Source organism: Lepidochelys kempii, chromosome 15 (genome assembly GCF_965140265.1).
Source record: "Lepidochelys kempii isolate rLepKem1 chromosome 15, rLepKem1.hap2, whole genome shotgun sequence".
In the NCBI taxonomy this organism is placed as follows: Eukaryota; Metazoa; Chordata; order Testudines; family Cheloniidae; genus Lepidochelys; species Lepidochelys kempii.
Window position 1 is genome coordinate 20,944,693 of NC_133270.1, and position 25,135 is coordinate 20,969,827.

Sequence of the window (25,135 nt, forward strand, 5' to 3'; positions counted from 1 at the left end):
GTTGGAAGGGACCTCAGGAGGTCATCTAGTCCAACCCCCTGCTCAAAAGCAGGACCCATCCCCAATTAAATCATCCCAGCCAAGGCTTTGTCAAGCCTGACCTTAAAAACTTCTAAGGAAGGAGATTCCACCACCTCCCTAGGCAACGCATTCCAGTGTTTCACCACCCTCCTAATGTTTTTCCTAATATCCAACCTAAACCTCCCCCACTGCAACTTGAGACCATTACTCCTTGTCCTGTCCTCTTCCACCACTGAGAATAGTCTAGAACCATCCTCTCTGGAACTACCTCTCAGGCAGTTGAAAGCAGCTATCAAATTCCCCCTCATTCTTCTCTTCTGCAGACTAAACAATCCCAGTTCCCTCAGCCTCTCCTCATAAGTCATGTGTTCCAGACCCCTAATCATTTTTGTTGCCCTTCGCTGGACTCTCTCCAATTTATCCATATCCTTCTTGTAGTGTGGGGCCCAAAACTGGACACAGTACTCCAGATGAGGCCTCACCAATGTCGAATAGAGGGGGACGATCACGTCCCTCGATCTGCTCGCTATGCCCCTACTTATACATCCCAAAATGCCATTGGCCTTCTTGGCAACAAGGGCACACTGCTGACTCATATCCAGCTTCTCGTCCACTGTCACCCCTAGGTCCTTTTCCGCAGAACTGCTACCTAGCCATTCGGTCCCTAGTCTGTAGCTGTGCATTGGGTTCTTCCGTCCTAAGTGCAGGACCCTGCACTTATCCTTATTGAACCTCATCAGATTTCTTTTGGCCCAATTGATTGTATTGGTCATCAGCCCTATAATCTTCTCTTCTCCTTTGGAGTGACAAATATTGAATCAAAGGAGGAGAGCAAAGTAACAAAACATTCCATGGCTCTGTAAAATAAGGTAGCCATAATTCAGTTATGGGTTTATAAATCAGCAAGATTAGCGCGGTATTAATTGATCTGTGAATGCTGATGCACTGTCACTTGCAGGTAGGACTAGAAAGAGAAACAACAGAAGCTTTTCAGTTCATGCCAATAATACTTGGTTCTAGTCGGTTCTATATTTCTTAAGAAGGAAATTAAATCAGTATAATTTCTATTAGCTAAAGTGAGGCAGGCAGATAAATTACCCACGTACCTAGAGAAGACTAAACCTCAGCATCTAAACTGTAAAATCAAAAGTGCAAACTTTATTTGAATGTAGCTAAAAAACATTCAGACCACTAGACAGACCCCTTTATTGTCCCTTAGCACATTACTGTGACAACATCTCTTCAAAGGGAGAGACATATTGATACACAAACACGAAGGATGTCATAATTACAAACTAATGACCCAAAAAGAAAAGGAATACTTTTCTTTTTGCAAATACAGACTAACACGGCTGCTACTCTGGAACTAATGACTGAGAACATCTGAAGAACCTGGTGCCTCCAAACATTGCTGATATGTCTTTTAATATGGAGATACAACCTTCTGTGAATTACAGCTCATCACAATGCAATCCCGGTCCTTACAACTGGCAATTCTGAATCCATTTAATGAAAATCTATATTTTTTTTGTTACGGTGTCCTTCTAAGGTTTTTAAAATAGAGCCTCTGAGAAGAATGTAGCAGTTAATAATATTAACAGTATAGAATGATTGCTGTATTGTTAAGAAGTGTTGTAAATCATCATAATGGCTGTCAGTAGTTTACGGTTGCCCAGAAGCAGGAAAATTAGCTGAAACTATTTACATTTCTCACTTGAACTCAGTGGATTTTCCATGTAATTTATAGTAAAGATTTAATTTATGTAACAAAGTACGGAACTTTCTATTGATTCCTAAATTACAAGGTTTTTTATTTCTTTAACTTAATTGTTACACACACTGTAGGGGTTACACTCTTAATTATATTTTCTTCAAGTTTCTGTGGCAAAGGCCATATGGGGAAAATGCAGATGTGGGCAAAAACCATTGTTTTTCCATGATCAATACGTCCGTTAGTCAACACTTAGCCTTCCATAAAACTAAATTGGCTCCCCATCGATTTGTGTCCCCTGTGGTGTCTCTAATACATCTGAGCAAAGAACTGGCTTTCCCATAACTTTGTTTTTCATATTGGCAACCACTTTAAACGAACCTGAAGACAAAGCTTTGTGGGCCATGCAAAAAGAGAACGAGAAGAAGGATCAGAGTCAGATACCTTTAGGGACGGTCCTCAGTTGGGGCTGATGCACCACTACCATGCTCTACTAAGAACCATGGGAGTAACTGCTCCTTAATCCTAATCCTAGCTCCCTGGAATGCAAAGGGACCACACAGTCTTCTCCCACTGGTGCAGGCTGACGTAGAGGGGAGCAGAGCCATGGCTCTGTCTTCTCCCTGTGCTTCCCATCCCCTCTAGAGCAATATGCAGCCATGAGGGTGCACTTAGGGAGCCTTCCTCAAATCCTGGGACAGTATCTATCCCAGGCCCTATGTTAGAAAATGATATTGCTAGGAACATGTACAAATTCACAGATTACAAGGCTAGAAGGGACCATTGCAATTATTCTAATCTGACCTCCTGTATAACACAGGGTCCTTAGAAATTCCTCAACACAATTCCTATCTTTCAGGAAAACATGCAATCTAGATTTGAAAATTGCTAGTGATGGAGAATCCATCCATGACCCTTGGTGAGTTGCTCCAGGGGTTAATAACCCTCACTGTTAAACATTTATACCTTATTTCCAGCCTGAATTTGTCTAGTTTCAACTTGCAGCCATTGGATCATGTTATATCTCTCTCTGCTCGGTTGGAGAGCCCTTATTAAATATTATTTCCCCATGTAGACACGATTTGGGAGTTAGTTTACCTCTACTGCTACACAGGGTTCCCCCTTTGGTCATAGCATTGCACTGCGAGCTCATGCTCAGTTGATTGTCCCTCAACTCGCACATAGTTTTTAGTCACTGCTTCCTCCATCCTGCCAGTACGCCCCACACTCTTTGTTCCTAGATGTAGGCATTTACATTTAGCCATATTAAAACATATATTCTTCCCTTGTCCCCATCTTAGCAAGTGATCCAGATAGCTTGTGTCAGTGACCTGTCCTCTTCATTATTTACCACTCTCCCAATTTTTGCATCATCTCCAAACTTTCTCAGTGATGATCTTATATTTTCTTCAGATAATTGATAAAAATGTTAAATAGCATAGGGCCAAGAACCAATCCCTGTGGAACCCCACTAGATTCCCGCTTTATAATTACATTTTGAGACTCATCAGCTAGCTAACGTTTAATCCTTTTAATGTGTGCCTTGTTTATTTTATGTTGTTCTAGTTTTTCAATCAAAACGTTGTGCGGTATCATGTCAAATGGCTTACAGACGTCTAAGTATATTACATCAAACACTATTACCTTTATCAACCAAACTTGTACGCTCATAAAAATAAAAAGATATCTAGATAGACAGGATCTATTTTCCATAAACCTATGTTGATTGGCATTAATTATATTACCCTCCTTTCATTCTTTATTAAAATACCTGCTTCTGGAGGAATAGATTAGGTGCCACATAAGCCAAAAAGGTAGTAAAAAGGTATTTTGCTGCCTATTCTGCAAGACTACAAAATTGACTATTTCTTAAAAGTAAAGTATCCCTAAAGGGCTGCTCTAATGAACTGGCTAGAACAGAACCTTCTGCCAGCCATAATGCAACGTGCTCTCCAATTTTTGTCATTAGTCAGGGATCAGTGAAGCACATCATACTCCAGTTCCACCTCCTCAATTATGAAAGTGCCTTTTGGCCTCACCAACTTCATCATGCCCCCTACAGTCAATAGGGCTGGCTTCACACCATCCCATAACTCCCCCAGGCTAAGGGAATATTCAATTGCCCTATTAGGACAGATTTAAAGGTCATTTTGCAGCAGTCTAGTGGCACGAGCCAAAGATCTGGCTTCATATCTCATCTCCATATAGAAGTCACATAATTTCAGTGTCGCTCTGGAATAGAACTGCACTGTGTGAACTTTTCTGTTAGACACACCACATGTGTTTTCATTCCTGACATTCATCTCTTGTGAATTTCTATGATCTGCTGTAATTTCTTGGATCAGGTAAGTGAAATGTTGCTTTTCTCTGATGGCTCCTGCTGTGAACAGCATCTGCTTGCCAGGATAAGGATTTTCTTGATGCTGATCATTTTATAAAATGGATTGCTGATTCAGACATATAAAAAAAAATGGACATGTTGGTAGGAGGGGGTTAAGATTAAATCTTCTTGGAGTTCAAACTGCTACCAGCCTTCATGTGGTGCCATATACATTGAAGCTGACAAAGCTGATTATTTTAACATCAGTTTTGCCATGCATTGAGAGCAGAGAATCGCCATCCCTAACAATAATTGTTGAATCTTGATGTTTCTCATTTAGTTGTTCCTGGATTGTAGATTTTATAGCACTGCGTGCCATCCATGTCCACTTTGTTTCCCCGCTCAAAGGGCATCGATTAGAAGCATCTTTGCAGGTGAACCAACAAGTTTATTTTATAACAAGAACTGCAACCCAATGTAAAAAAGTAACTCTCTTTAAAGGGGCACAATTAGCAGACTAGAAGAAAGACTGAAAACTAATGTAGAGGGTTTTGAAGAACACTATGCCAAACTCTGAAGTTCTTACTTATTTTTTAATTAGCCTTTATGATGAAGTCAATGGAATTTTGCCTCAGTAAGCACTGAATAAAATACAGACGATCAAATTCTCCTCCCTCTTACACCCGGGAAACTCCACTGAAACACAACAGAACCATACCAGATTTACATCAACGTAAGGGAGAGGAGAATCATAGCTTACGTCAGGGCCTCAAGATTTACCCTACTTTATGGCCTGCCTAGTAATATCTCCTAAAAACTTTACCAATCTCTTCTGCTATTCATACACTGATGCCTCACAATAACTGCAGAAATTATCAGCTACCTTGAGCTCTTGTGCAATTTATGTACAAATTGTTTTGATTTGGTCAGGAATCCTGCATGAAGTTTCTCTGGGATGGTATAATTACAGCACCATTACCAAATGTAGTTTACTTTACACACTTTATACTTCTTTAGTGCTGGTGAAAGGTCCCAGGTTGACAGTCGCAGAGACTCAAGTCCTTTATTGATAAGAGGCAGTGACAGTACCAGTTTCTTCATGCAATTGTGCCAATGTGTAATACCTTTAACTGGGAGAGACTTACACGAGGAGGTGGAAAAAGGTAGCTCTGTTTCCAACAGAGAGATGAGCGAAATCTTATGGCCAAATTTGGAACTCGCTCAAAAATCACCGATTCCAAATTTAGGATAGTTCTCAAATTTTGTGGTTCAAATTCAGTTTGCCTTTGGCAAGGAACTCTACAAATACGTCAGACAAAAAAGAAAGATGTGGTGTGGGGGGTCTGCTGCTCGGTGGAGAACTTGAGCTGGTAACAGAAGATAAGAAAGCAGAGTTGCTCGATACCTACTTTGCTTCAGTTGTCACACAAAAAGTAACATGTGACCAGCTGCTAGCAAAGTTATCAGAGACAATAAAGGGGAAATTATGCAGATCAGGATAAGTGAAGAACACATCAGAGATCGTCTGACTAATCTGAATTAATTCAAGTCAGCAGGGCCTGATGCTATTCACCCCAGGGTGCTGAAGGAATTGGCTGAAAAAAAATCTCAGAGCCACTGGCAATAATATTTGCAAACTCATGGATGAAAGGAGAGGTCCCAGAAGACTGCAGAAGAGCTAATGTAGGGCCCATCTTTAAAAAGGGGGTAAAGGAAGAGCCAGGGAACTATAGATTTGTCAAGCTGACCTGGACACCTAGGAAGCTACTGGAGCAGCATCTAAAACGTTCCATTTCCAAATACCTTGAGGATGGAGGGTGACCCCCAGCAGCCAGCATGGACTGACTGAGAACAAATCATGCCAAACCACCTTGATTTCCTTCTTTGACAAGGTAACTGGTTTGATGGATGGGGGAATGCAGTGGACATAATATACCTGAACTTTAGCAAAGCTTTTGACACAGTCCCTCATCAGTAAGTTGGAGAAATGCAGATTTGGTAAAACTACCATTAAGGGGATACATAATTGGTTACACAACAGCAAACAAAGAGTAACTATGAATGGAATGATGTCAGATTGGAAGGTTGTCTCAAGGAATCTGTTCTGGGTCTGGTGTTATTTAACGTCTTTATTAATGACCTGGATGGAGGAATAGAGAGCGTACTGACCAAATTTACAGATGACACAAAGCTAGGAGGCAGTGCAAACATTTTGGAGGATAGGGCTAACATTCAAAGGGATCTTAATAAAACGGAGAACTGGGTGATAGACAACAAAATTAAAATCAAAGACAAATGTAAGATGCTACACTTGGGGAAGAAAAACCAAATGCACAAATACAGAATGGGGGATAAGTGGCTTGGAAGCAGCACTGCTGGAGAAGGATTTGGGAGCCGTGGTGGATCACAAACTCCACATGAGTCAATGCAATGCTGTTGCAAAAAAAGCAAAATGCGATTTTGGGTTGCATTAAGAGAAGCATAAATGCAAGCGCGGGGGAGGATACTACCACTCTCCTCAGCACGGGTCAGGCCTCAGCAGGAGTACTGTGTCCAATTGTGATCACCGCTGTATAGAAAGGATGTGGAGAAACTGGAAAGTTTCCAGAGATGAGCGACAAAGATGATTAAAGAGATGGAACACACTTCATGTAAGCAAAGGCTGAAGGATCTCTGTATGCTTAGGCTGGAAATGAGGAGATTAAGGGAAGGCATGATAGTGGTCTTCAAATACTTGAAAGGCTGCCATAAAAAGATGGAGAAAATTATTCTCTCTTGCCACAGAGGACAGGACAAGAGACAATGGCATAGCAGATTTAGATTAAATCTCAGGAAAAACTTCTTAACTGTAAGAACAGTAGCACAATGGAACAAATTGCCTAGGGAATTTGTGGAAACTCCTTCCATTGGAGGTTTTCAAAGAGAGTCTGGATAGCCATCTGTCTTGTATGGTTTAGATGCAACGAATCCTGTATCTTGGCAGGGGGTTAGACTAGATGGCCCTTGCGATCCCTTCTAACCCTATGGTTCTATGATACTAGGTCAGTGGTATAGACAGGTGGCACTACTGAGTCATCGCATGATGACATTTAAAGGTGGAGGAGCTGCATGAGTTGAACAGGTCAGTCCTGAAAAAATGGAACTTATTGCTGCTGTGTACTTCTTTTTATTTCATTCTGCTAGTCATCCCAAAAATTGCTTGCACAACAAGGTTTTCCGAGTTGCTTTCATAGCACGGGCTTCCCGTGAAAATGTTTTTTTCTTTAAATGAAAATTTGTTTGAATTGAGGTGGAAAATGCTTCCGTCAGAAAAGTTCTGTGAATTCCAAAGCTTTTCCAAAAAATCCTAGTAGTTTTGCAAAGTCTACAGAATTACCATCTGCCTCCACCCTTGTATTCTATGTCCATTCAATATTGAGGGCCAGAACGGAAAAGGTCACCATAGGTCTATTGAAGTAAATGGATCATCTAACACAAATGGAGTTGTGATGCTCAACACCAGGTCAGAAACTGGCTCTGGACTTTCTGCTAAGATTGCCCACGTGTGCCAATTCATAGGAGTTGCAGTGGCAGGTTTGTTGTGGGCACCAGTCGCCTAGGAGCTAGCCATATTCCACCAACCCAAGTCACATAAGCCACAAATAAGTCATCAGGTGATCCTATTAGTACCATGGCTAGATGCAAACCAGTGGATCCTGCAGTCCATTTCCCTAGATCATCCTTTCTCTCAATTGTATACATTTTCCTTGATGGGCAAGAAATGTTCAGGTTTCTAAATTAACCTCTTTAGGGTTTGTCTACACAGCAAAGAAAAACCTGTGGCGGGCCCGTGCCAGCCAACTCAGGTTCACAGGGCTCAGGCTGTGGGGCTGTTTCATTGCTGTGTAGACTTCCAGGCTTGGGCTGGAACCCAGACTCTAGAACCCTGTGGGGTGGGAGGCAGCCCTTAGTTTTGTAGACCTACCCTTAAGCAACAACCTCTTCGGAAATATAACCTCAATTCCACCAGCGTCTTGACTCATAGAATCATAGAAAAATAGAGTTGGAAGGGACCTCTGGAGGCCATCTAGTCCAACCCCCTGCCCAGAGCAGGACTCAGAGTTATAATATTATGCTGTTGAAAAGTTTAGAGGGAAATCCAGTTTTGCATTAAATATTCTACATTTACAGACTGTACTAGCTGCCAGAGCTTATGGAATCGATCAACATTGTTTTCTGGCACAACAGCCCCTGCTTGATAGTTTGTCAGATGATGAAGATTTGCACTGCAAAAGGGAAAAAAAATCTGTATATGTGGAGAAAGCTCAACAAGCTTCTTGTGTGGGTGTATTTTGACTGGCAGGCTCTGTGCAATGAAAAAAAAACCTGATTCAGTAGAATAAATTAAAATTTTTAAAAAGGGACTCAAAAGCTCACCAGCAGTGAAGGAGCTAAATAATAGAACTGCAACAGAATGGCATGAGAGTGTCTGGTGATGCAAGCCAAGATTAGCAAAACATTTATTTCCAGTGTCTATTCCCCCATGAATCTTGTTTGAAGCAGTGGGAGTGAAAGGAAGATCACTAAAAGAGAACCCCTTACATGTAGTGTTTAGATGACACGGTACTGTAAGAAACAGAGACAGGGCTGAGCAAAACCCTACAGATTTAAATAGCCCAAAACCCTGCATCACAGGCCTGTCTCTTATAAGAAATGTTTTTCACAAGCAGCTATTAAATCATCTTATGAAAGTGGATAAGTATCGTTATCTCAATTTCACAGATAGGAAAAACTGAGGCACAGAACAGTGAAGTGACTTGCCCAAGGTTGTACAATGAGGCAATGGCTGTGCCATGCACAGAACTCTGGTTTGCCAGCTCCCAGTCCTGAATGGGACACAGAAAACAAGAGATGCCCCAAAATGAGTGAGAATGAGAGGACAGATTGTGTGTGGTGGGGGGGGAATATATTTTTTACTCACATTTTTGAGTTCAGAGAAAGTTCAATTTGAGTTCTGGGAAAAGGTTTGGACATTATTTCATCCCAAATAGTTGACACATGCCTGAGCCTGCTAATTCAAATACTTCCATGAGAGAAAAAGTAAAAAGCATGAAAAAATTACAAGAGAACACTGGTTTCAGGGAAGCGTTCAGCACACAAGAAACAGTCTTTGATATTAGAACACTGACAATTTAAACAATTTGGTATACTACTACTGAAAGTACAATCATTGTATACATCTTGCCCTTACAGAGCCTGATGCTGGTAACAAGAGTTGGCCAAGAATTTTTTTTTCCATTTTTTGGATGAAAATGGACAATTCTTAATGAAAATTTCTGTTCAATTAAAAAGCTACATTCAATCAAAAAAGGTTTCACTGGATAATCAAGCTGGTTGAAAATTGATAACCCTCCCTCAAGAGTCCAGCTGTCAGTCCATGAACATTATGCAAAGCAAATACTGTCTAGCTAACATCATATCTTATAGTCTGTATGCAGGAAATATAATTCACGTCAATGGTGTCTGCCTTAATGCAATGGACTAAATCCTGCTCCATCTATCGATTTATGATACTTGTCTGGCCTCTGTTTACCGTAATATCTGGGTATCTTTAATATATTTATTCTCACAACACTCCTGTGAGATAGGGCAGTGCTATTATCACTATTTTACAGATGGTGAACTGAGGCATTAGAGAGAGTGTATAAGTGACTTGCCCAAGGTCACATGGGAAGCCAGTTCCAGAGCAGGGAACTGACCCAAGGTCTCCCAATTCCTAGGTTTGCACACACTGAATACTGGACCATTCTTCCTCTTTGTGTTGCACAGGAGTGTTGTATATTAATCGTTCCATTTGGCCTTCGTTCAAAAGGCTCTACTTATTGCAAGGACTATTAACTACTGTAACTGTACCCTAAAATAGGTGCATTTTATTTCCCTCCTTACTCTTTTTCTATAGATCAGCGTCTGGCATTTTTCCTATACCCACTGGAAAGCAAGGATAAAAGCCCTTCAGTAACCTTTCTGGTATCACAGTGGGCCTGATTCTCCTTTCTCTTAGCCCACTTTTACAGGGCTGTGACCCCACAGACGTAAATGGAATTAGTACGGATCCAAATCAGAGTAAATGGAATAAAGAATCCAGCCCCACAGTTGAACCTTCAGTGAGAACAATTGTTTGTCATACTACCTTTTTCTCCTTGTTTTTCTACTCCACTTTTCTTTCTTTCTGTTACATGGGGAACATTCTGTAAAACTAACATGCAGCTATAACAATGTCATTGGCAGCCACTTCAAATTTGTTTTTCAGCATTACAAGAAAGTCGTATGTTAATGAATGCGATATTTTTCAAAGCCAATTTTTAATATCCTTGCTCTACCCATTATGATTACTCACAGAGTTACATAAATGCCTTGGGTTTTATCCTTTCAAACATGATGCATACTTTAAAAAAAAAAAACCGCAATGACCTTCACCTTAGTTATTTGCAGCCAGCTTCTGATATTCTTGCCCATATTGGATTATACCTTAATTCCATAAGTAGCCCTATTGAAGTCAATGGGACCACTCCTGGATCAAAGCACTATGTAACATGAGTGTAAGATCAGTGGAAGCTAGCTGTGGGTTGGTACAGCCTGAAAGCTTGAAGAGACACACTACAACCATTCTGATTTCAGTTACACTTGGGTAAATTCAGAGTAATTCCACTGATGTTACACTAGTGTAAATGAGAACAGAATTTGTCCCATTGTCTTTACATATGCATCGTTAGAGAGCACAATCCATTCATCCATCCCGCAAAAACAGGCATGCCTGCTAATTAATTTCCACAGAAAAGTCAGCAGAGATGCTATTCCCAGGGCCATGCTCTCTTCAGGCAAGTGCTCTTTTCATTGAGTTAAAAGTATATATCAGCTAGTTCAGTCCAGCAGAGTCTCTTGCATCTTTTATCCACAATTCTTTGCCTTGGATCTCTCCCTGAGGGTACGCAGTCACTATAATTCTAGCTGCTCTATTTCTTTGTTTCCAAAGATTACTCCGAGGACTTTGATTCTATATCAAAAGATATGCGGAGGTATTTGGGTCAGTTCAAAGCTATCCATTGCTCAGCGGTCCATAGCTTTGTGGTGAGTTCACATCAAAAGGGAGTCAGTGATCAAACTGGGAAGGGGAGACTGGCCAATCAGTTCTGACCTGTGCACTTACATTGGATACACTTGTAAGGACAAAAATAACTGGTGCTGAGTTCCCTCAACTCCCACTGATTTCAGTGGGAATGGAAGCCACTGAGTGGCTTGTAGGATTGTGCCCATAATCAGACTCTTCATCACCCACTCAGAAGCCAGATTTCTCACTGTTGATTTGGGGTGCATTTTCCTCACCCCTCAAAATCACTCCCCCAAATAGTTTCTTAGTGCTATCAGTAGTAAAGGGGAAACATGCAGTCACAGTGGGGGGAGAGATAGATAGTTCAGTGGTTTGAGCATTGGCCTGCTACACCGAGGGTTGCGAGTTCAATCCTTGAGGGGGCCATTTAGGGATCTGGGGCAAAAATTGGGGATATGAATCATAGAATATCAGGGTTGGAAGGGACCTCAGGAGGTCATCTAGTCCAACCCCCTGCTCAAAGCAGGACCAATCCCCAATTCTGGTCCTGCTTTGAGCAGGGGGTTGGACTAGATGACCTCCTGAGGTCCCTTCCAACCCCGATATTCTATGATTCTATGAACAGCAGAAAAATAGAAGACCATAGCAAATGGCAGAGCAGACAACCAATACATATCTCCATTGCCTAGATCTCGTATTGCAGCTTGGCTGAATTTGCCTGCAAACATTTCATATTTAATCTGATTTTAAATAGAAATGATCATAGTCTCAAACTGAATATAAGCAAGTCCTCTTATGCAAAATAAAAGCAAAAAAGGAAGTTGCATATGTACACTGAACCGAAAAGGTTTTAATTAGAGCTGGTTGAAATTTTTCTATTGAAAAATCTTCCCATTAGAAAATGTAGTTTTCACTGAAATTCATGTTTTCTGTGGGGAAAATGTCAACGTCAATAACAATTTTCAATTTACTGATCACACCTGACTCCCCCAACGGCCACCCCCTGCCTCCAGACTCTCAGCCCAGCTCACACTCCTTGCCATGCCCCCCTGCACCCTACATCCCCCCCCCCCCGGCCTCCAGAAACCCCCTCACCTTTCCAGATGAGCTCCACATCCACACAGTGGCAACACCTCTACAGCCCAGATATGGTGGTGTTCTAACAGCTGGAGCAGGGCCAGCGGATGCCTGGGTACCAGAGTCTATGGGGGCCAGATACGGAGCAGCAGGTGCGGGCTGGGCACCGGCATGGAGCCTGGTGGATCACTGCACTTGTGGCCGAAGTCCTGGCAGCCCTTGTGTTGCTACCAGGACCAGCCTCAAGCCACCCAGCATCTGAGCCACGGTTGCAGTTGTGATCTCACCCACACAGGGGGGTGAGGAGCAGCTGCAGAGTTGGTCGGAGCACTTCCCTGACAGCATGGCTGGGGACTGCTTTCTGCTCCTCAGAGCACCAGCTGGCAGCTAGACTAGTCTATAAGGTGCCACAGGACTCTTTGTCACTTTTACAGATTCAGACTAACATGGCTACCCCTCTGAAGGTAAACTTTTTTTAAAAACAAACTATTGACAGTTGAATCTATAGATCACTTTTTCCAGTTGGATTTCAGACATCACTGATAAAAGTTCAAAGCAGTTAATACTTCCCCTAAGAATTAGCTGTTTCGATATTGAATAGTCCTGAGCCTGAAAGAATAGGACAAAGTTTCAATGTGAATGTATTTTATTTTGCATGCAACCAAACTCTAGGGATGCCACACTTCCCTTCCCCAGGAAAGCAAATAGTTTCACTGTCAAATAAAGAAAATTCAGTTGTGGACCAATGAGAAGAGGTTAACAATAGATCCTGATTTCTGCACTATACGTAGAGTAAGGAGGCCAAGAGGCTCAAAGTTGCCTATGGGGTTTGAAACCCATCTCCCATTAGAAATGAATTGGAACTGGCCATCCATATGCCCTAAGCAATTTTTAAAATCCAGCTGGAAATCCCAGCTATTAAGTTACAAAAAGATCTTCTCTCTTGTCCTGCAAAACTACAATGCTTTGCCCACAAAAGATTTAAACTATTCTTGGACTCCTTTTGAAGCTTGTACCCAAGGTTTTTTTCTAAAGTGCCCCTTCTGCCTCTAAAACTTAGAAAGTTGGCCTTAAACTTATTCACACACAGAGTGAATAAATTATGCATTTATCACACTGGAAGCAGTAGCACGCTTTGAATTATAGAAGTAGCAAAGTTTCATGTGTCCACATATTTCCTCCAAGTTTGGATGAGCTTTTAGGGAAACTATGGGAGTGCAGCATTGAGTTGGGTTATGTGAATCTTGCCAGGTTTGGTTCACAATGGGTTTTTAATCAATTGTAGTTCACATCATTTAACCCTGAGTCTCAGGTTCAGCTGAGTTTAATATTGTGAAGGGGAAATCCAAGACAAAAACAGTGCATATAGTTAAGATCTGCTTATTGTACCTGCATTTGTAAGGTTTTCCCATGGTTACTTTGACCCTGGACAACATACCATGTGATCACCAGTCACAACTATTGTAATAAACAAAACAGTACAATGAAACTCATCCACAAGAGAAAGAAAAACTGTGCATGTCCAAAGACAGGAAAAAGTTTTCTTTCCATTTCACCACAAGCTTCACAGGATCAAAATGGTTTTGCACAAAACTTCATTGCCATTGCTAGCAGAGTTGAACATCATTTTAGTTGCAAGAGGTTCATATAACTAAGCTCTCAGGAACCTGATTAGCTAGTTTTGAGCTGCTGTTATATCAACCGCCAAAGAAGCTCAAAAGCCATCCTAACTAAAACTTTCCTGGAGGTTCAAGGACAGAACCAGTGGTTGTGTGTCACTGCTTTGTTAATTATAGTATAGTGTTCTAGAGCCAGTGAGAATGGTTGCTTGCTCGGAAAACTAAAAGCTAGAGAGTGGGATGCAGCATTAAACTAGTCTTTGTTTTGGGACTGTGTTGTCAGCATTGTTCATTGCAATGAGAGGGACATCAGAACATGGTGGGGGAAGGCAACATAAACAAGAGGTACTATAGGACACCCATCAGCAGGAGCAGAACACTAGAGTGGGAGAGAAAGGTCATGATTTACTGTACAGTGAGGAAATTTTTCTCCAGCTAGAAATTTCTGAAAAACTTCAAGTAACTTTAGAAAAGCAGGTGGATTTTATTCACCTGATTCACTTAGCACTAGATGTTTCCTCTCATATTAGCCAGCTAAGAGGGAGCGGCATTGGAACAATTTTTATAGTGGGGGCATTGAAAGCCATTGAGCAAAACTGTAAACCCTGTATATGATGGAAACCACTTCAAGCCAGGGGGTGCTGCCACACCCCCAGCATCCCTAGTGCCAGCACACCCCTGCAAGGAGGTAAGAAATTTTGATCCAGAGTTTTTGAGGAGAGAGAGGAGTCACCTGTTCACCCTGCTTTCTCTTTGCTCATTCTTGAGAAATTCCCACAGTTTTTACCATGTGAAGATAAATACCAGAAAATCTCAAGTGAAGAAACCTTTCTGGTCCTTTCCTCACCAGGCGGACAAATGTGGAGGACATCTGTGTGTAACTGGAATGTTGACAGTGTTTTGTTTTTAATTGCCATGATGGAGAGTAAAACTTCCAGGGAAGTCTGAGCTAAGGGCCAAATTTCCAGGAAAGGTTAAAAGCCAAATCTAGCAGTGATGTCAATTTACACATAGGGTCCAAAATGGTGAAAAAATAGGCAATATCCCTTCCCTCCACCTCTAACCTCTTCTTCTTCCCCTCTTTTCTTATTTCTCCCTTCTCCCTTTTTCTTGCCTGCATTTAGATCCAAGATACACACCTTCCCCAGTAGAACAAAGTACTCAGATCCAATCTTAATAGGTGACAACCTTAATTCAAATTAGACATGACAGTTCTAATTTAGATATAGAGTATTAATTTTGCTGTAGTTCTCTTCTATCATTAAAAGAAACCAAGAGGCATGAGAGCAGTTGCTATACTTTAGAATATGCAGTGATAGGGTCATGCCGAGGGCAAGTATTTGAAACTGGTTTTGTTGTTTTACAGTTTTTGGAGCTCAGGAACATCACGTATGATGTTGGGGTAATGAGGAATGACAAGCATAATCTCTCTTCTCAATTTGGGCTGTGCCCAATGTTCAAATTTACTCAGAACTTCAAGTCTGAATCCCACCCAAACCAAACTATTATATTCTTTCCAACCCAGCCTCCTTTTGGGTTTCATTGAATCTATAATAAGGAATTCTCTTTGGAAGGCAAGACTGAAACCCATGGAGGCAACTGGACTGATCTCTCTTTTTTCAACAACCATATGAACAGATAGATTTTGAAAATGATGGTATAAAGGCATTTTGCAGAACTTAGAACATATGGATTGAATAAGGTAAAAGCATTACAGTAGGGTCAGACAAATATGCTCCATTGGATTGTCTGGGATTGGGAATGGGTCAGTTTACAACAAATATGTAAACATTTTCATACTTGCCTCAAATCTAAAGAAGTCATGAGGGGTGGGGGGAAAAAGGACTGTTTTGGGATCTGACATTTTACACTGATATTCCCCCACAGTCATTTTCAGAGCTAATGCTTCAGGAGAATACCCATCTGTCATTCACAGCTAGAAGCCATCCAGAGGTCACTCAATAGCATTCTGATCCCTGGTTAAATTTGCCATGCTGGCAGATAAAACTAACCAGCAACATTTTGTTTGCAAACTGTGTAAATTTGATATGGTATTATTAAGAATCAATCCCAAACAATCCAAAGGAGCAGATTTATCTCTCCCTGCTGTAATGCATTGAAAATCTCTCTGTTCATAAGCCTGTCAAAAAGAGACAAGTGAGAGATCAGCCTAGTTGCCTGCAGGGGTACCCCATGAAACCTACAATTAGACCTGTGTGAGAAACTGATTTTTGGTTGGGTGGCTGAACTCCCCCCCCCCAAAAAAAAAAACCCTGAAAAAAATCCATTTTGGGTTCACAGAAAACTGAATTTTTGCTTCAATGTTTTCACTGAACTTGGGAAAAAATAGTTTGGGGTCCAATCATAGAAATGCAGGGCTGGAAGGGACCTCAAAAGGTCAAAGTCCAGCCCCCCTGTGCAGAGGCAGGACCAAGTAAACCTAGACCATCCCTAACAGGTGTTTGTCCAACTGGTTTTTAAAAACCACCAATGATGGGGATTCCACAACCTCCTTTGGAAGTCTATTCCAGAGACTAACTTCCCATATAGTTACGAAGTATTTCCTAATATCTAAACCTAAATCTCTCTTGCTACCAATTAAGCCCATTACTGTTTGGCCTACCGTCTGTGGACATGGAGAACAATTGATCCTTGTCCTCTTTATAACATATTCAACATATCTGAAGACTTATCAGGTCCTCCACTGAGTCTTCTTAAGATTAAACATGCCCAGTTTTTTTAACCTTTCCTCATAAGTCAGGTTTTCTAAACCTTTGATCATTTTTGTTGCTTTCCTCTGGACTCTCTCCAATTTGTTCACATTATTCCTCAAGTGTGGTGCCCAGAACTGGACACAAATACTCCAGCTGAGGCCTCACCAGTGCCATGTAGAGCAGGATCAATCACCTCCCATGTCTTACATACAACACTCCTGTTAATACATCCCAGAATGATATTAGCCGTTTTTGCAACTGCATTACACTGTTGACTCATAACCCTCAGATCCTTTTCAGCAGTACTACCAGCTAGCCAGGTATTCCCCATTTTGTAGTTGGCCATTTGATTTTTTTTTTCCTTCCGATGCGTAGTACTTTGCACTTATCTTTACTGAATTTCATCTTGTTGATTTCAGACCAGTTCTCCAATTTGTCAAGGTTGTTTTGAATTCTAATTCTGTTCTCCAATGTGCCTGCAACCTCTCCAAGGTTGGTGTCATCCACTAATTTTATAACTATACTCTCCACTCCAGTGAAAATATTGAATAATAGTGGAACCAGGACTGACCCCTGCAGGACTCCTCTAGATACCCTCCCAGTTTGACAGAAAACGGTTGATAACTATTCTTTGAGTATGTTTTTTCAACCAATTTTGTACCCACCTTATAGTAATTTTATTCAGACCACATTTCTGTAGTTTGCTTATGAGAGCGTCATGTGGGACTGTACCAAAAGCCTTACTGAAACCAAAATAGATCACGTCTACTTGTTTCTTCCTATCCATTAGGCCACTAAGTCTGTCAAAGGAGAAAATTAGGTTGGTTTGGCATGATTTGTTTTTGACAAATCCATGCTGGCTATTACTTAGAACCCTGTTAACATCTAGGTGCTTATAAATGATTGCTTAGTACTTTGAAATGCTTGATTTTGTTTTGGGGTACCTTTTTTAAAATCAAATCAGGATAAAACTGAAACCTAAAAAGTGCTTTGAATTGAAAAATAAATCAAAAACACTGCATTTCAAATTTTTCAAAATTAAATGTTCTGATTTTTTCAGTTTGTTTTTGTATTTTTTTAAATCAAAACAATGTGGTGAATACAAGCCATATTCACAAAATGCTTCAGTTGATCTGAATTTTTTCTCAACTGAAAAAAAAGTTTTGGCTGAAGAATTTCTCCCAGCTCTCCTGAAGAATTTTAGAAGCCTCCTCATTCTTCATGCATCACTCTCAGTACTAAGGTCTAGCAATGAAAGTCTTTGAGAAACTCCCAGACATGATATTGAGGCATGAAAATTCTCAGAGTATTTAACTCTGAACTATATCACCCTTTGGATCTGGAACTTTCTTCCTTATTTCTTCGAAAACGGCAGATGAGGCATCTTCATCAATAAAAGAAACCCCCTCTGTCCTCTAACTTCCAAAATTGACACATGCCTGAGTTTAGGCCTGTAGGTTAAAACAGCTGAACACACTGCTATAATTTGCGAAACAGACAAGACACTAAAAATCCTCAGACTTCATTCCCATGTGTGACAAAGATTCCCAAACACAGTGTTACACACAAAGTACAAACAAACAGTAATCCTTTCATTCCAGCAGTTCCCAGCATCCAAATTGCCAGCAATGAATTTTGTGCTACAGAAGCTGACTCACAGCGCTAAGGTGTTTAACCTATCCTTGTAATAAAAAGCTGTACAGCGAATAGGAGACAAGCATTAAAATAGAGGTCAGTGCCACGCTCAGGAAAACTGCAGATACTTTACCAAAACCTCATTAAGCACATGCATATTTTTTGTATCTTCTGTCACCTCAATGCTACTTGCCAATATATACATGTATACACAAAGGCTATCTTACGTGTATGCTTGCTTCTTCTGCCTGAAATAATCACTGACATGACAGTTCACTATCATGCAAACAACGGTGTATTAGATTAGATATTGGATTAGATAGTCATATGCTCTATATTCTGGGTTAAATGAGTTAACTGTCAAACCAGAGAAGGAAACAAATGATAAAGCAAACAATTCTATCCATGCACCAGCATCTTGATCCTACCCCAGGACAGACAAATGGAATACAGAAAAAGTACAGGGCAAGTTTTTGGGCAGTTTGTGAATCATCATATTAAAGTATCAGGAGGTATCTGAATGAATGAAGCAAGACATATTTCTTTAAATCCAACAGCCAGAGCCCTCACCCCTGAAGTGCCTGTCTCTTAGAGGCCACTGGGGACATCATTCAGAACATCCTGTTCAGAAACACACAACAACAAAATAACTCTTCAGATCTATGCTCTTAGACTTTTTCTCTCTAGCCTCATGCACCTACAACAGAGCAACTGGGGGAGGGGAAACTTACATTTATGGATCATCATAAATGGGCTGGAAAATGTCCATTTAAATGAAGCCTCAATGGAAAATGTGGGGTAACGGAAATTTTCACATTTTTCCATTTCTCACCTCTCTCTAATAACAATATTATTCAACGCTTCCTTGAGTAGGTCAGTGCTCACTGCATTTTTCACACTAACTCCTCTGCCTTCAGAACATACTGCTCTACATTGCCACTGTGAAAGAAAGAACGAACCCAGTGGATCATTAACAAACAATGATACCCCTTTCTCAGGGAGTATGCAGTGATTCATATCATATGGTAAGTTACATACATACATACATACATAAACAGCATATATCCAAAAGGATCAAAATCAATACTTGTTACCCAACCTTCTTATCAATGGGTCACTAGTAAGTCTTTTGTGGCACTATACAAACAGATACAGTCCCTGAAATATGGCAGTTGGGGAAAATGCAATATTTTGCAATCATAGATATCAGCTGAGTCATCACTAACATAGCCATAACAACAACATCAATGCAGAGAAACCTCCACAGATGCAAAAAGTTTGGAACAACCAGTCATGGTAAGAGTATACACTGGAAATTTCATTTTCACTTACCAATTTATGGGTGAGCTGAATGGTAATAAGAGGAGATCCTGACAGATTATGAGACAAGGTTGGCGGTGGCTCCACCTTCAGGGAAATAACATAGCTCATTGCAGAGATCTTGTAGCCTTTATAAGCAGCAGCTTCAGCAATCCTTGGAGAGGAAGAGCAAAAAATACCAGAAAGTGGGTAAAACAGCATTTTAGCATTTGCAGTTCATACTGTTATGGGCTGATCTAAATTTGGTCAGAAGAAAGTTACTCTTTCAATATGCACCTACTGCTCTGAATTCACTGAGTTAGGCCTTGTGCTAGGGCCAAATTCCATGGATAGGCTGAAGGTCCAAATTGAAGGACCCTAGCTGCAGAGGTGGAGCCCTGTCTGGTGAGCTGTGTATTAAATGCTGTCTCTGCCTGTTAAAGAAAAGTAAGAGCTGAAAATGCAAACCTGCTGGGTCAAATTCATCCCTAGTTTAATTCAAGTTAAATCAATGGAGTTACACTACAGATCAGTGTGGCCTCTTGCCTCTGAAACAGTTACAAATTCAGTGTAACAAAGAATTAAATCTGTTTTTTAGTTTAAAATGATGATCCATACCCTCAGCTGATGTAAATCTGCACAGCTCCATGGAAGTCAATAAAACTATGCCAGTTTACAACAGCTGACAATCTGACCCCGTGTAACAAAGAGCAGAACACATTTAAGTAAAGTTTATTTCTTTTTGACTTCTACAGCTCAGCATTTAACTTACTTACCTCGTCCACAGGTCTCTGTGCTGTATTGTATTATATTATATAATCAGCTCATGGTAAGCTACAAATGTACAATAGAATTAACCTTAAATCAATGCACTGAAGCTATTAACCTTCTTCATTATATAGCTTTAGATGGATAATGCAGAGTCAAAACTGTGACCATGCATGTATCTGCATGAAACTGTTTAAAAGATTAAACTGTACTATTAATAATTTGCTGTTTTGTAAATATATTTCCTGTACATCATAAGCAAATATATACACATGAGATACCAGAATCACAATAATTTCAGTCCCCTTTCATCAAAATCAAGATCCCAGTCCTGGAATTAGGTCCATGTAAACAGACCATGGCACCTCCAGTCCCATTTAAGTTTTGCATGGGCACTAGGATCAGCCCATAAAGATCTCATAGGATCAGGAACAGCTCTAGTAGCTAGATATTACCATAGGTATTCCTTTGTTCCGTTTCTACTTAGCTTAGCTCATCTCTTTTACTGTTTTTATAAGCCTTTTTAAAAGTGTTTTGGATTATTAGAGACAATTATACTATGGGATGGACTCTCACAAATGCATGATGATGAATCTGAGTAACTGAAGGATACCTTTCTGCTGCAGAGAAAATTTGATATACTTACATGAGCAGATGCTCTATTCCTATGTAAGTGCATGCATACATATATATATGTGTAAGTAAGTATATAAATAAATAATTTGTCGGGGCATTTTTAAAAATCATTTTGCTATGAAAAAATCCTTGTCCAGAATACGTTTTTCTTCTTAAGGATATTATAATTCAAACCACAATGCTGATGGAAGTTAACTGAACATCTGATTAGGAAGCTGACTAGCCAAGACATTTTTTTAGCCCTGGTGAATTTGACCATACATAAAACAAAAACATTTTTTTTAAATGTTCAGTTAAAATGCTGGGCAAAATTCTGCTCTTGGTGGATCTTAAATCTGGGTCTCTGCACATTTAGGAAGAGCTGAGATCCATTCGATCAGAGTAGAATTCTGACATAAATTTGAAAGAGAGTGTCCCATTGATCAAGAACAAGCACTGTTTACATTAGCAGAGCATCTTCCATCATTCTCTCCTTAGCATTAGATCATGCAGACAGATGAGTGCTAGCTACAATGGCAAATGCAAATGCATGGTGAACTCACTATTCATTAGCTTGGGTTACCAAGCAAAACACATTAGCCTGTTTGGCTGCTCACAATAACCATATCACTCACTCTCCACATCACAATCTCACTTCCATCAGAAAAACTCACTTCTTTAAAAACCTATACCACATATCACAGTGGTTTCTTGTTTTTTTCCTCATACTAAGAAGTGTTCATTTCAGACATTAACTGATGTCATCAAATTGCACAGCTGGGTTGACTGAGACAAACTAAACTAGATTTGTAGGATATATGTTCTAACTCTGTTCTATAACCTTTAAATGATATTAGCATCATTAGGGATTATTTCTGTTCCCATTGCACTCAGTAGGAGTTTTATCCATGCAACCGAGGGCAGAATTTGCCCCCAGAGGATGTAGAGTTATAGTCAGAGAAGGGCTCACAATGTGAAGTTTGGATCCAGATGTGTACCTGAATTTTGAGCTTGCTTCCCCAAAGTCTGGGGATATTTGGATCCAGGACTTTGTGTGCTGAATTGCCCAATGTTCAAAAAGAAAAGGAGTACTTGTGGCACCTTAGAGACTAACCAATTTATTTGAGCATGATGCATCCGATGAAGTGAGCTGTAGCTCACGAAAGCTCATGCTCAAATAAATTGGTTAGTCTCTAAGGTGCCACAAGTACTCCTTTTCTTTTTGCGAATACAGACTAACACGGCTGTTACTCTGAAACCAATGTTCAAAGGTATTCACACCCAGGGCTTTAGTTCATCTCAAATTACATCCCATCGTTTAACTCAGTTTAGTATTTTGTAATGCTGCAATACAAGGCCCAGAGCAGTACTCTAATGAATCTGAATACATGTGAAAAAAACTAAAACACAAATAAGAATCCGGCATTTCTCTCCACAACACCACCACATTCCCCAGAACCACTGTCCAACACTAATGTATGTTACAGGATGCAGGGCCTGTAACCTGTCTAACTTCCATGGAGTGACTCCAGATTTGCAGCAGTGTAGGACTGAGAGCAAAGTGGAGCTCAAAGCTTCTTTAGGCTTTGACTCCCTTCTTAAAGGACCAAAGTGACTCTTTCAGAGAGCTCTGGTTAGACGATCTGAAAATAGAACAGTCATCTGGCAACAAAGCGCAAAGAAAATTCAACATGTGCCACAAGGATAATGAAATTCTGTCACGAAGAACCAACCAGGCAGACTGTAAATTATAGGTGCCCAAGTAGTCCGAGACTAAAGAATCCTTAAAGGGTGTCTTTAAAACTACTCCTATGTGGAAAACATCATTAGAAAAGATTATTTTGGTGAGACTTAAGCCAGAAAGATGCAATAGCAAAGCGCACCAAAGTAAACCAAGGGAGAAGGAATTGCACATTTATTATTTTTCAAGCATTCCTCAGATATCCGGTGCTTTATTCCACAAAGGAAAACTGCCAAGCCAGCATTCCTTGGATTATTAAGTTTCAAAACAGGCCTCTGGAAAGGCAAGCCATCTAGAGCTCCAGAGACATGATTCCATAATACTAGATACACTGCAAATAATTCAGGTAGCCCAGGTTAATATTAGAAACCTAGAGACCACTTTTAAACCATGCGTTCCTTAAAAATTATATGTTCGGGGCTGATCCTTCTCCCACTGAAATCAGTGGCAAATCTTCTATATACTTCAATGGGAGTAAGAATGGGTGTCCCCCCCCCCCCCCCCGTATTGTCATGTTCTCTCTCTGTGGGAGTTGAGACATGGAAATACAGAACTACTCAATATTCTTAAAAATGGCAAAATTGGGCCTGTTGTGCGGACAGATCCCTGTGCAGGATCAGAGCCCAAGACTGTAGTAGAGACAGCCATGAAAATGCCTCGGAACTCAGTGATTTTAGGCTGAAGGTATTTACACACTGTCTTTATCCTTGCTAATCTTTAACCTGTGAGTCACGACCACATTAATTCTATCTCTCTGTGGGAGGTTAAAATTATGGTCTGTTTCCCTTAATAAATCATAGCGAACATACGTCTTGAAAAGCTAAACCTTCATAAATTATTGCCTCTATTTCTTCATATCAGTAAGAAATATTGCATGCCGCTGATATAATTCTTTCACTCACTCCAGCGAATTACCTTTATTTATTTATTAATTTTGCAGGGAGAAGGGTGCATGGTATTTTTTTATAAAATTAAACCGAGTAGGAAATCATAAAATTCTTCTGTGAACTTTTTAACATTGCTTCAACACGATCATAAGTGGTCCTAATTTAGGGGTGTTCAAGTGGTTTCAGCAGGTTGCAATCTCCCCTTCCTTGCACATGGCTAGAGAGGAAGAAGTCCCTGAAATAGATTGAAATTGGAGTCCTGAAACTTTCTTCTGCTGTAGCAGGGGGTCCTGGCATGGAAAAGACTGAGAATCACTGCCCTAATCAGCAGAGATTGAAAAAATGACCAGCCTAAAAGGCAAATGTAATGATTGACCAGCACTGCCTTGCAAAATTCCCTGGGAAACTGGCTTTCTGAGAGGTATATTGCTCCGAGTTTATTTTAACTTATCTGCTAATGATTTCATTGGCACAGTATATAAAACAAAAAGGCTTTTTATGTATTGTCTGATTTATTATTGCAAAATTAGTTTACAGGTTTATGGGACTAAAATTCATAGCACTTTTCGGGGAGAGAGAAAGGTTATATACTGCTGCATTATTTAACTACAAACAAATGTCACCTTTTTGTGAGACAGCAGAAAAGAAACATAAATTTAAGTTCCATATAAGGCATTATTTCAAGGATTAAATATATGAATCTTCAATATAAATCCAAGTATGTAGTGGAAGAGGTTGAGAAAGCAGAGAGACAGACAAGTCACCAAAAAAAAAAGTTTTTTTCCCCATCAGGAAACACACCTCTAACAAAGGGCTTCATTCCACTGCCACTAAAGTCAATGGCTAAACTCCCATGGGAGTAGCATCCAGGCCCATGATGTCTGATGCACCAGTTGTAAAGAACAATTGTGCCAATGTGTACTTAGTATCCCACTGAGGCCATCATAACACTATCACAGCAGTTCAAGATCGGGGGTATCATTCGCTATGGGGCAGGGGGATGGTTACCGCCCTCTCTCTCTCCACCAGCTGGATAGGAAGCAGCAGCAGTTGCCTGAGCTGGAGCTGAGTGCAAAGCAAGCTGGGTCCCAGTCCCTGCCCTGGGCTAGCCGTAGATGAGGCACACTCCCCTGCCTGCCTCCACCCTTCCTCCCCCCCCCCACCACCACCTCCCCGCCCTCCTCCAGGATGGGGCCAACTCACTAACCCCCCCTCAAGCAGCCTCAGCAGGGAGGCGGAAGTGCCATGCTGACACAACTTCACCCTCCTCCCCACCCCCAGCTGTTTCTGAAGGACACCACTGTGCAGGATACTTACTTGGTGTCCATAGGGTTGATGTCCTGGAAGAAACGGTGCATGTTATGGTAAAGAAGGCCCACAATGGTAACCCAAGCTGTGAACAAAGTTGACAGGAGAGATTATACTTCAGTGTGACAATCCTGAGGGAGACACTTTCCTCACCTAGGTATGAAACTCCATGTTGATTTAGAATCCTGACTTCTGCAAACCTTCACACCTTTGTTTTAATGGGAATTCCAATTGCTCCCATAAAGAAATTAGAAGGCAATCTGCAGGCTGCTGTGCAATGTTTGGAACAGATATCAGGAACATAATGAAAGAAAGCCTGACATCTACTCACCA

The 25,135-nt window shown here is 40.7% G+C and overlaps 1 protein-coding gene across 6 annotated transcripts in view; it reads right to left on the reverse strand.

The window, feature by feature from the left end:
• Positions 1 to 25,135, reverse strand: part of ADGRD1 (adhesion G protein-coupled receptor D1) — a 247,263-nt gene that overhangs the window by 182,519 nt on the left and 39,609 nt on the right. For all 6 annotated transcript variants that reach the window (XR_012155073.1, XM_073312940.1, XM_073312941.1 and 3 more), the window contains 2 exons: positions 24,812 to 24,887; positions 19,517 to 19,658 (listed from right to left, as the gene is read on the reverse strand). Coding sequence is in view for 5 of the 6 variants with exons in the window: in XM_073312940.1 (XP_073169041.1) it covers positions 19,517 to 19,658; positions 24,812 to 24,887 (218 nt within the window). In the remaining variant the exon portion in view is untranslated. The remainder of the gene's footprint in view (positions 1 to 19,516; positions 19,659 to 24,811; positions 24,888 to 25,135) is intronic.